Source organism: Pyrus communis, chromosome 9, assembly GCF_963583255.1.
Source record: "Pyrus communis chromosome 9, drPyrComm1.1, whole genome shotgun sequence".
NCBI classification, from domain to species: Eukaryota; Viridiplantae; Streptophyta; class Magnoliopsida; order Rosales; family Rosaceae; genus Pyrus; species Pyrus communis.
The window spans coordinates 1,527,689-1,539,141 of record NC_084811.1 but is presented as its reverse complement, the minus strand read 5'-3'; the positions used below and the strand labels follow the sequence as shown (position 1 = coordinate 1,539,141).

Sequence of the window (11,453 nt, the reverse complement as noted above, 5' to 3'; positions counted from 1 at the left end):
GTCCAGGTTCTTAATTTTCGTCGTCCCTGAGGAATTTGAAGTAAATAAAGCATGAATGAACAGTGTAGCTCATGTTCATCAAATTTTAAAACATGACAAACTCGTTGGCATCATGCAACTGCAAACAAGATCATGCAAATTTAGCGCAGACGATCATCTTAGAATGCAAATGAAACCAGTGAGTCAACTCACCGGGGATCGGAACAACGTCATTTCCTCTGTGGAGAACCCATGAGAGAGCTAGTTGAGCAGCGCTGCATTCGTGTTTTTTAGCAAGGCCTTCGATTCGATGATATATCTGTTTGTTTTTCTCCAAGTTCTCTCCTGTCAGCCGAGGATGTGCATCCTACACACCGAAAACAAATCAATTTCTTTCGTTAAGTTTAAAATTAGCTTAATTAGCTCTGTGTTTTGAAAAACCGAGTGAGCAGAGCAGAGCATAGAAAAATGCGCATATGTAATGAAGAAATTAATATCCACCCCCATGAGCTGTAGCATCCACTTTCTCCAAAACCGCTTTTCCGGCGAAAAAACCATGTCCAAGAGGACTATATGGAACGGTTCCAATGCCACGCTCCAAAACCCCTTAAGCCGTTTATACTACAACTACTTTGTTCTCTTACAAGTATTTTTAAGTATTTTTATCCATATTTTTGCAGTTGGTAAAATCCCTATCAATATCCATCGGTACAGACATTTAAGCACATTAATTATTTATGACATTTCAAAGGATTAAAATGAATACGTAATCTAACACCGGATTTTTTTCTTCTTCTTAAATGTCAAATTTTTTCAAGAACTAATGTTCAAAAACCCTTTTATTAATAGAATTAGTACCAGTAACCATCCCATAGAGCACAAGAAACAAGTTTCATTTGCCTAAACTTCACAAGATACAATATCATTAAAATCCAACACTCAGATGGAATAATGTTCATGTCTTATTAAAAGCTAAGATCTTGGGAATCTTTCGGAGGAGTGTTGGCAAACTTCTGCAACGCCATGAGGAGCACGAAAGCTCTCTCGCCAGCTACTTGGTCGATTGGTACAGCATCAGAAACTTCTTTCACGTCTTCTTCCGTCAGCTTCACCCCCAAGGAGCCAATGTTTGCATCCAGGTTCTTAATCTTCGTTGTCCCTGCAGCGGAAATTGAAAAACAAATGAACAATGTGTCGATCGAGTGTGTGTTATTTTCTTCGCCTAATTCCATGGTGTGCGGACTCTCCTCAGGAAGATTAGTAACCGCAAGATATTTGAACAAACTTGGAGCTAACGGCTCTTAAGTTATGTGAGTTCTAAATCACATTGTCGTGTGCTAGGAACAAAGTATTTGAAGTTGAAAAGAATAAAAAAGTTACAAGGACTCACCCGGGATAGGTACGACATCAATTCCTTGGTGGAGAACCCATGCTAGTGCTATCTGAGCAGTAGAGCACTGGTGCTTCTTAGCAATGCTTTCTATTCGATAGTAAATGTTCTTGTTCTTGTCTAAGTTCTCTCCTGTGAACCGCGGCTGTGAGGCCTTCAAAACGGAGGAAAACAAGGTTTCAATTGGCACACATTTAAGAACAACATGATTTAGAATCAACATTTACTTCTACAATAGATGGAGCAGAAGAAATTACCGCAAAAGTATTTGCAGGCAAACTTTCAACAACTGCTTTGCCACCGAAAAAACCACGACCAAGTGGACTATATGGAACTATTCCGATGCCAAGCTCCCTGTATGCGATAATATTCAACAAAATAATTCACACAAACAAGAGTTATTATCGTAACCCCAATCAACTTTCACAACTACAATGGATTTATACGAACAAGACCATCTTCAAAAGCACTCCCTCCCCCTTACAGAAACGGAATTATGAAAGCAATTCATATTAACACTTGTGCATAGCTCAGATTGGAACGTACCTGCAAAGTGGAACAATCTCTTCCTCAATATCACGAGTCCAGAGGGACCACTCCATTTGCAGAGCCGTGATCGGATGAACTGCATGCGCCCTCCTTACTGTGTCCGGGCTGGCTTCAGATAACCCAATGTACTTTATTTTTCCTTCTTCCATCAGTTTCTTCAGCTCACCCATCTAAACTCCACGAAAAAACAAACCTAGCTAATAAATTTTCCAGCCAGGTACCCACTATTTCTACATGGGGATGTCTAATATTATACATTGTGGTTCTAAAGGAACAGAACGACATACAGTTTCCTCTATAGGCACCAAAGTGTCCACCCGGTGGTAATAATACAGATCAATGTAGTCCACGTCAAGACGTTTCAAGCTAGCCTCACAGCATGAGCTGAAATACTCAGGAGTTCCCTTCACTACCACACCAGCAGGCGGCACTATTCCAACAATACCAAACTTTGTGGCCAATTGAACTTTTTCCCTTGGCAACTGCTTCAAGGCCTAAATGGCATAAATTTTTCAATTAGAATTTCAGAATATAACAATCAAAACACAAATATATAAAAGGCAAGGACATATACATTCTGCTAATCGTCTACTACTTCACAAATTCTGTCTATCCTGCATCAAGCAATGCAGATACTTCACTTCTGAGTTAATCTAAAGAAGTAGCTCAATAAATTCACAACCGGAAATACATACCTTCCCAACAAGAACTTCATTTGTATGAGGTCCGTACGCATCAGCTGTGTCAAAGAAAGTGATTGCTTTGTTGAAGGCATGTTTTTAATTATAGCGATACCATCCTCATCGGCGACAGGAGAGTTGTAAGTCCCGGTAAGGCCCATGCATCCGAACCCCAACTTTGAGACCTGTAAAATTTGAAAAATGATGAAAATTTGGCCGAAATGTATCTAAACAATTGAGTATATTTACAACCACAGAAAGCAAGCATCTAAATCAACGCCTGGAAAAATGTTTAGCCTTAAAACCAAAAGAAAAATCTGCATTTCTTCAAAGAAAGAAGAAAGATTGAAATTTGGGCATTGAAAGCATGAATGTGAGACTTTACCTCAAGTCCTTGGCTGCCCAGTTTAACTCTTTGAACTTGGACTTGGTTCTCTTCTGCCATGCTTCCAAAATTTTGGCCTCTCTCGCTAACTCTCTCTCCCTCGATTTTAAAAGTCGTCCCACTCAGTGTTGTTGGATCAGCTGGAGCCTGAAGGTTAGGTGTTTTTAAAGGGTTTTAACAAGGAATCTATGGAGTAGGACTTTTGGTCCCCCATGTTTCGAGTCAGAAGGAGGAGGACTTGAATTGACATGTGTTAGCATGGAGCACGTAATAAACGACTGTCAGCCATTAATGGATGGAGTTATGTTTGAGATGCAGAAGAAACCGGTCTACATGTCGTATCATGCGGAGAATGTGGCAGGGGAAGGTTTGATGATGGTGATGCCGGCGCCAGAAGGCGGGCTCGCAAGGACCGTTATGGTGACATTGTCGGAGGAGGAGCTTGCCCAACTTTGCGAGGCAGAAGCTATTTCGAGCCTTAACCCTACAATGCTGCTAAGTGGGATACAAACTACATAATTTTCTATAGCTTTGCAATATTTATTATAATTTCAAGACTTTACAGACTTTAAGAATTGAGGATTTCTCAATTTTACAATAGTCGTTTAAGAGCATTCAGCCTTACATTCGTTGTCTCGAGTTCGACTCTCCCTCCCAAATATCGTAGTAACAAAAACAACCTACAACTCTACTAACACAACTGCCGCACTCTTAGGCATATCATCCAATGGCTTGGCTTAAATTTGTATCCTTCCTGATCTGTATGATGATTTATGCCTTTAATTCGGATTCCTTCGGGGAGTGTTGGCGAATTTCCATTGCAAGGGACTTACATTTTCGTAAGTTTTCTCGCCGGCTACTTCGTCGAGAGGCACGGCATCGGAAATTTCTTTCAGGTCCTCTTCTTTGAGTTTCAGCGCCACAGCGCCAATGTTTGCATCCAAGTTCTTAATTTTCGTCGTCCCTGAGGAAATTTCAAAACAAATAAAGTATAAACGAACAATGTTGACTCATGTTCATCAAATTTTAAGGCATGACAAACTCATTGGCATCATGCAATGCAAACAAGATCATGCAAATTTAGCACAGATGATCATCTTAGAATGCAAATGCAATCAGTGAGTTGACTCACCGGGGATCGGAACAACGTCATTTCCCCTGTGGAGAACCCATGAGAGGGCTAGTTGACCAGCACTGCATTCGTGTTTTTTAGCAAGGCTTTCGATCCGATAATATATCTGTTTGTTTTTCTCCAAGTTCTCTCCCGTCAACCGAGGATGTCCAGCCTAATTTACACACCGAAAATAAATCAAATTTCTTTGTTAAGTTGAAGATTAGCTTAATTAGCTCTGTTTTTCAAAACTTAAGTGAGCAGAGGATAAAACAATGCGCATATGTAATGAAGAAATTAGTATCTACCGCATGAACATTAGAATCCAATTTCTCCAAAACCGCTTTTCCGGCAAAAAAACCACGGCCAAGAGGACTATACGGAACGATTCCAATGCCACGTTCCCTGCATACGTTTAAATGTGTTACAATTTGCCAACATTTGCGCAAAAACTTAAACGTCCGTATGGCAACCATTTTCGTTTTCAGTTTTTGACAACATGATTACCTGCAAAGTGGAACAATCTCTTCCTCGATATCACGAGTCCAAAGTGACCACTCCATTTGTATGGCTGTGATGGGATGAACTTCATGAGCCCTCCTAATCGTGTCCGGGCTCGCTTCTGATAATCCGATATACTTTATCTTTCCTTCTTCCACAAGTTTCTTCAGCTCCCCCATCTGAACTCCAACAAAACAAGAAAACCAGTATCTAATTAATCAGATTTTAGTCCGGACTGGCTTCGGATTGCGCATTTAGTGCAAATTTACGCGGTTTTAGGACCGAGGAAGAGAAGAATGCAAGTAAACACGGATTACATAATTTACATACCGTGTCCTCGATAGGCACGGATTGATCCACCCGGTGTTGGTAGTAGAGATCAATGTAGTCGACACCAAGGCGCTTCAAGCTCGCCTCGCAGCACGACCTCACATACTCCGGATCGCCCCTTACTTCCGTACGAGGCTGTCTGTGTCCCATGCTTATACTTACAACACCGAATTTTGTGGCTAACTGAACTTTTTCTCTCGGCATTTCCTTCAAGGCCTAAGGATTCATAAAATTTTACGTTCATCAATATTTGTTTAGCAACAGCGAGAGTCCGATTAGCGGAGTTCGTGTAATTAATTAACTTAAATCGATCGATAATAATACCTTGCCTACAAGAATTTCATTGTAATGATCAGTTCCATATACATCAGATGTGTCGAAGAAGGTAATTCCTTTGCTGAAGGCATGTTTTATTATTGAGATTCCTTCCCTTTCAGCATCCGGAGAGTTTATCCAGCTAAGTCCCATGCATCCAAACCCTAATTTTGACACCTGAAGATGATCAACGTGAATTAATTAATAATTTTTGGAGATACGCATCAATGGAATGTTTTACAAATATTCAATCAAAATTTATTGGAGAGGCTCTAAACCAACAATAAAAGGGTCCTAAAACGCGACGGATCCAAATCAGCATTGAAAGAAATTACCTCAAATCCTTGGGTTCCAAGTTTAACTCTTGGAATCTGTATTTCTTGCCCCTCTGCCATATTATTCCTCCTTTCCTCTGAATGATAGTTTCTTTTGATTGCTTCCTCTCTTAGAAGATGAATCCCAAATGCGAGTAAGGATTGAGTGCCACACATCACCGGTATATCTTTATATATATATATATATATATATATATATATAGACACACACATATATCTTTATATATTTATATACTGACATCATTAAGTATGTCATGTGTCATAGGGATCATTTAGCGCAACGAAAATATATAAAGAGGTTTAACGAAAAATTCGTAGTATTATTCATTTTCACGAAAAATTATATTTTTACATTAAAAAGTCAATTCTGGTACTATTCACCTTACCTTTTATTTTACCTTATCATTAGAATTCAAAATTTTCAAATCATTTTCATTAGTTTTCTTAAATATTATATATCCTTGTATATTTGTATACTGACATCACTAAGTATGTCACTTTGTAATGGAGGAGTATTTGGCACAACGAATAAGTTTCTCTGTGACAAAAAAGTCACAAATTCAAAACATGGAAACAATTTCTTGCAAAATAAGGATAATGCTCCATATCCCTAGTGTGTGTGTATATAAAACAGTAGGATTGAGTGCCACACATCACTAGTATATTATATATATATATATATATATAAAGATATATATCTTTATATATTTATTTATTTACATCACTAAATATGTCATTGTGTCCTGAGAACTATTTAATGCAACAGAAAAATTATTTATTTGTGACCGAAAAAATCATTTATTCAGATGGTAGAAACAGCCTTTTTATAAATAAATATAAAATTATGTACGATAAACTTGATTTTCTCTTTTTGTATTTGTGTGTGTATATATAGTGAAATCACTAAGTATGTCAGTAGTCATCGGGAATATCTAGTGCAACTTTTGACAACTAGCACCCATGTATTATGTCACTATCTATACCACTTGACATCATTGACTATGTCACACTGCAACTCGCTTGTCTATTCTTTCCTCCATCATTGATTACGTTTCTATCCTCATCATATTATTTTCTTCATTTATGCTTATCTCTAATTGAAACAGGATCAACGACCATATTTAGCCATATAGTTTTGTAAAAAATTATTTTTTCATGAATAATGTCAAACCATATTTTATATCATCTCAAATAGAGGAGGCCAAAGAGCCTTAGGCCAAAACATAGTCATTTGACAAAAAACCAATCTCCAATCGAATGAGGCTATTTTTTTAGCCCTCTCAATAATTTATTATTTTAATTGAATTACATCAGACATCTTTTAAGTGCTACTTGTTGCTAAATGAATAAACCTCTGAATTTTTATATCTTTATATAATGAAAAGGATGTGAAAAATTGGTGAGTAATTGAAATAAAATGAGGTAAGATAATATATAACGGTGAAAATGATGTGAGAAATAATGTAGAAATAGCTTAGGTATTTATAGAAAATTATTTTAAAATTTTGGTCTAAAAATAAAATTCAAATGCAACAGTAATCTGACTTCAGCATGATTTCAGATATCATGTGTTTAGACTGGGATAATCAACAATGTGCTATGCAATAACAAAAGTCCATCTACAAACCAAAAGTCAATGAAAATGAGTGAAGCTCTAGGAATGCATTTTCTCTTTGGTACCTCCTACATGCACTATGCTGATCCAAGAATTTTCAATCACTCATTTAAATCGTTAAATCAAATCTCACGATTAAATATGTGTTGTCATTAAGTAACGTAGATACTCAAAAAATATATCTCAAGGCCTTGTGTTCCAAGTTTAATTCTTGGAATTGGAGCCCTTCGGCCATATTATTATTTTTGTTTAGTCGCAGCTGTTCTTTTGTGCGGATTAATTACAAATAGGTTGAAGAAAATAAAAATAAAATAAAAGGAACTAAAGGAATTAGCAGAAATGGGTATTATTTTTAGATAGAATAGTACCAGTAACCATCCCATAGAGTACAAGAAACAAGTTTCATTTGCTCAACATCATTAAAATCCAACACTCCAGATGGAAAAACGTTCATGTCTTAGAAGCTCAGATCTTGGAATCTTTTGGAGGAGGAGTGTTGGCGAACTTCCACTGCAACGTCATGAAGATTCCGAGAGTTCTCTCCCCAGCTACCTGGTCGATTGGTACAGCATCAGAAACCTCTTTCACGTCTTCTTCCGTCAGCTTCACCCCCAAGGAACCAATGTTTGTATCCAGATTCTTAATCTTTGTTGTCCCTGCAGCGGAAATTCAAAAACAAATGAACAGTGAGTTGATTGAGCGTGTATTTTTCTTCGCCCAATTCAAGGGCGTGTAGAATCTCCTCAGGAACATTGGTACCTGCAAAATATTTGAACAAACTTGGAGCTAACGGCTTTTTAGTTATGAGTTCTAAATCACATTGTAGTGTACTTCGAGCTCAAGTAAAAGGAATTAATGAAATGAAAGCTGCTTTTCTGTTTCTATAAACCATTATAAGAACACGCACAAGGCACAACCCATTGGCATGGAAACAATGAGCTGCAGATGCGACATACCAGATTTCACATCAATTAAATTTGAAGAGAATAAAAATGTTACAAGGACTCACCTGGGATAGGTACGACGTCAATTCCTTGGTGGAGAACCCACGCTAGTGCTAGTTGAGGAGTAGAGCACTGGTGCTTCTTAGCAATGGTTTCTATTCGATGGTAAATGTTCTTGTTCTTGTCTAAGTTCTCTCCTGTGAACCGCGGCTGTGAGGCCTTCAAACCGGAGGAAAACAAGGTTTCAATAGGCACATATTTAAGAACAACATGATTAGAATCAACATTTACTTCTACAATAGATGGAGCAGAAGAAATTACCGCAAAACTATTTGCAGGCAAACTTTCAACAACTGCTTTGCCACCGAAAAAACCACGACCAAGTGGACTATATGGAACTATTCCGATGCCAAGCTCCCTATATGTGATAACATTGGACAAAATAATTCACACAACTAGAGTTATTTTCGTAACCCCCAATCAACTTTTACAACTCCAATGGATTTATACGTACAAGACCATCTTTAAAAGCACTCCCTTTTTTCCCCTTACAGAAACAGAATTATGGAAGCAATTCATAGTAAGACTTGTGCATAGCTCAGATTGGAACATACCTGCAAAGAGGAACAATCTCTTCCTCAATATCACGAGTCCAGAGGGACCACTCCATTTGCAGAGCCGTGATCGGATGAACTGCATGCGCCCTCCTTACTGTGTCCGGGCTGGCTTCAGATAACCCAATATACTTTATTTTTCCTTCTTCCACCAGTTTCTTCAGCTCACCCATCTAAACTCCAAAAAAAACAAGCGTACCTAATCAAATTTTCCAGCCAGGTACCCACTATTTCTAGATGTGGAAATATAAAGTGTTGAACTTAACATGTTCAATATTCTACACTGTTTCTAAAGGAAGAGACTAACATACAGTTTCCTCTATAGGCACCGAAGTGTCCACCCGGTGGTAATAATACAGATCAATGTAGTCCACGTCAAGACGTTTCAAGCTAGACTCGCAGGATGAGCGGACATACTCAGGAGTTCCCTTCGCTGAAACAATAGGAGGATTCTTTTGTCCAACAAGACCAAACTTTGATGCCAACTGAACTTTTTCCCTTGGCAACTGCTTCAAGGCCTAAATGGCATAAAATTTTCAATTAAAGTTACAGAATAGCAATGAAAAAACACGCATATAAAAAGCAAGGACAGATACATTCTGCTAGTCGTCTACGACCTCACAAATTTTATCTATCATGCATCAAACAATGCAAATATTTTACTTCTAGTTAGTCTAAAGAAGTAGCTCGATAAATTCACAAGCGGAAACACATACCTTCCCAACAAGAACTTCGTTTGTATGAGGTCCGTATACATCAGCTGTGTCAAAGAAAGTGATTCCTTTGCTGAAGGCATGTTTTATTATAGCGATACCATCCTCATCAGCGACAGGAGAGTTGTAACCCCCGGTAAGGCCCATGCATCCGAACCCCAATTTTGAGACCTGCAAAATTTGAAAGAATCAGGAAAAGTTGAGCATATTTACAACTACAGTAAGTAAGCATCTAAATCAACCTCTGGAACAAAGGTTAACCTCAAAACCGAAAGAATTTAAAGCTCAGTTAATGTTCTTTTTGTCTGTCCATTGAGAAAGTGAGCCCAAAAAGCCTTGAAAGAATAATATGGATTACTAAGTTAGAGCAAATCTGATCAGTTCTATTGCAGAATCAAACATATTCACTCAACAAAAATCTGTCTGAAGAGAGAAAGACAGAGTTTGAATGAACTCTGGCCGCGTTTGGTGATTAGGATTGGATTGGATTACTCCTAAAATTGAAGGTATGCTGAAGGTGGAGGCGAATGATTTTTCATTCCGAGAGAACTAGAAGGGATTAGACACGAAGTAATCTTATCCCTTCTAATCCTACCACCATTTTCTAAGGATTGGAACGGAAAAGTTTCGTTAACAACTAATCCATCTTCTATCTTTAAAGTTTTTGGAAAAAAAATTCTTCATTTCTTCCTTCAACATACCTAGAATACAACAAGTTATCTCGAAAACAACGAGTTATCTAATTCAATTCTATCCAATCCAAGGCACCAAATGAGCACGTCTAGGAAACTAAGAGGGATGTATTCAATTGAGATTTTGAGGGATTTTAATTCTTTTAATAAATCTAGGATATTCAATTAGGATTTTACGTGATTCTCAGAAATTCAATGTGTATTAAATTAGAATTTTAAGATAGTTTATTAAAATCCTTAGAAAATTCAGGTGTATTCTATTAGGATTTTAAAGAATTTTATAATATTTCATGTGTATTCAATTAGAAATTGATTTTAAAGAATTTGAGAAAGTTGAGGAATTAGAGGAAATTGGAGAGATTTTGTAATATATTTTAAGCATTCACAAATCTTACCTCTCCTCATGAGATTTTGAGAGAATTGAATCAAAATTTTATATGAAATCTCTACAAATCAATTAAACCCCATAAAAATCTATGAATTTATAAATTCATTAAAATCTCTTAAATTCTTAATAAAATACATCCCTAACCCTAAGAGGAATCATTGTACCTCAAATCCCCAGTATCCAAGTTTAACTCTTGGACGCAATATCCCCGTCCCCTCCTCATCCATACCATCTTTTTATTCTCTAAGATTAATTTACCACTCACACGATTGACCATCTTAATATACATTTCACAAAACCAGCAAAAACTATGGGATTTGACCCAACACCAACAGGGTCATCATCAACTTCACTAAATTTTGCATTTTTACCACCAGATTTGGTCTGTTTACAGCAAAGAAGTTGACTTTTTTCCCGATTTATGCAAGTGGGGTTATCAGGAAATCTGATATGAACACAAACAACAATCTGCAGTTCTCCAAAGAAAGAAGAAAGATTGAAAGTTGGGGTATAGAAATTTGAAAGCTTGAATGTGAGAATTTACCTCAAGTCCTTGGCTTCCCAGTTTAACTCTTGGAACTTGGACTTGCTTCTCTTCTGCCATCCTTCCAAATTTTTGGCCTCTCTCTCTCTCTGACTCCCTCTCTCCCTAGATTTTAAAGGTCCCTCCCACTCTCAGAGTTGTTGGATCAGCTGGAGCCTGAAGGGTGGGCGGACTGTCTGTACTCGATTAATATTTTAAAGGGTTTTAATGAGGAATCTATCGAGTTTGACGGAGAATCCATGTCTTTTCAAAGCGTTTAAAACTTGAATTGAATTAGAAATGGGTCTAAAAATTCAAGTGTATTCAATAAAATCGAGATAACACGTGTTCTTTAGAATGAAAAATGCACTATTTTATTTCGTTCGTCA

At 37.4% G+C, this 11,453-nt stretch overlaps 2 protein-coding genes and 1 pseudogene across 3 annotated transcripts; all 3 read right to left on the bottom strand.

Annotated features, from left to right (window-relative positions):
- Nucleotides 1–819: 819 nt before the first annotated feature.
- On the bottom strand, nucleotides 820–3,357 carry LOC137744826 (probable aldo-keto reductase 1; annotated as a pseudogene).
- Nucleotides 3,358–3,495: 138 nt separating this feature from the next.
- Nucleotides 3,496–5,727, bottom strand: LOC137744825 (perakine reductase-like). The gene is made up of 7 exons (XM_068484632.1): nucleotides 5,576–5,727; nucleotides 5,250–5,417; nucleotides 4,926–5,141; nucleotides 4,602–4,774; nucleotides 4,403–4,499; nucleotides 4,116–4,269; nucleotides 3,496–3,947 (listed from the first exon to the last, which is right to left on the bottom strand). Exons 1-7 carry the CDS (start codon nucleotides 5,633–5,635, stop codon nucleotides 3,763–3,765), a joined length of 1,053 nt encoding a protein of 350 aa, XP_068340733.1. The 5' UTR covers nucleotides 5,636–5,727; the 3' UTR covers nucleotides 3,496–3,762.
- A 1,640-nt stretch (nucleotides 5,728–7,367) lies between these two features.
- Nucleotides 7,368–11,449, bottom strand: LOC137745411 (probable aldo-keto reductase 1). 2 transcript variants are annotated; one of them, XM_068485362.1, is made up of 7 exons: nucleotides 11,086–11,449; nucleotides 9,465–9,632; nucleotides 9,060–9,266; nucleotides 8,749–8,921; nucleotides 8,456–8,552; nucleotides 8,200–8,353; nucleotides 7,368–7,846 (listed from the first exon to the last, which is right to left on the bottom strand). In XM_068485362.1, the coding sequence occupies exons 1-7, from the start codon at nucleotides 11,143–11,145 to the stop codon at nucleotides 7,656–7,658; spliced, it is 1,050 nt and encodes a 349-aa protein (XP_068341463.1). In that variant the 5' UTR covers nucleotides 11,146–11,449; the 3' UTR covers nucleotides 7,368–7,655. The 2 variants fall into 2 exon arrangements, with proteins under 2 accessions (XP_068341463.1, XP_068341464.1); XM_068485363.1 differs by lacking the exon at nucleotides 11,086–11,449 and adding an exon at nucleotides 9,723–10,082.
- Between the last annotated feature and the right edge of the window lie 4 nt (nucleotides 11,450–11,453).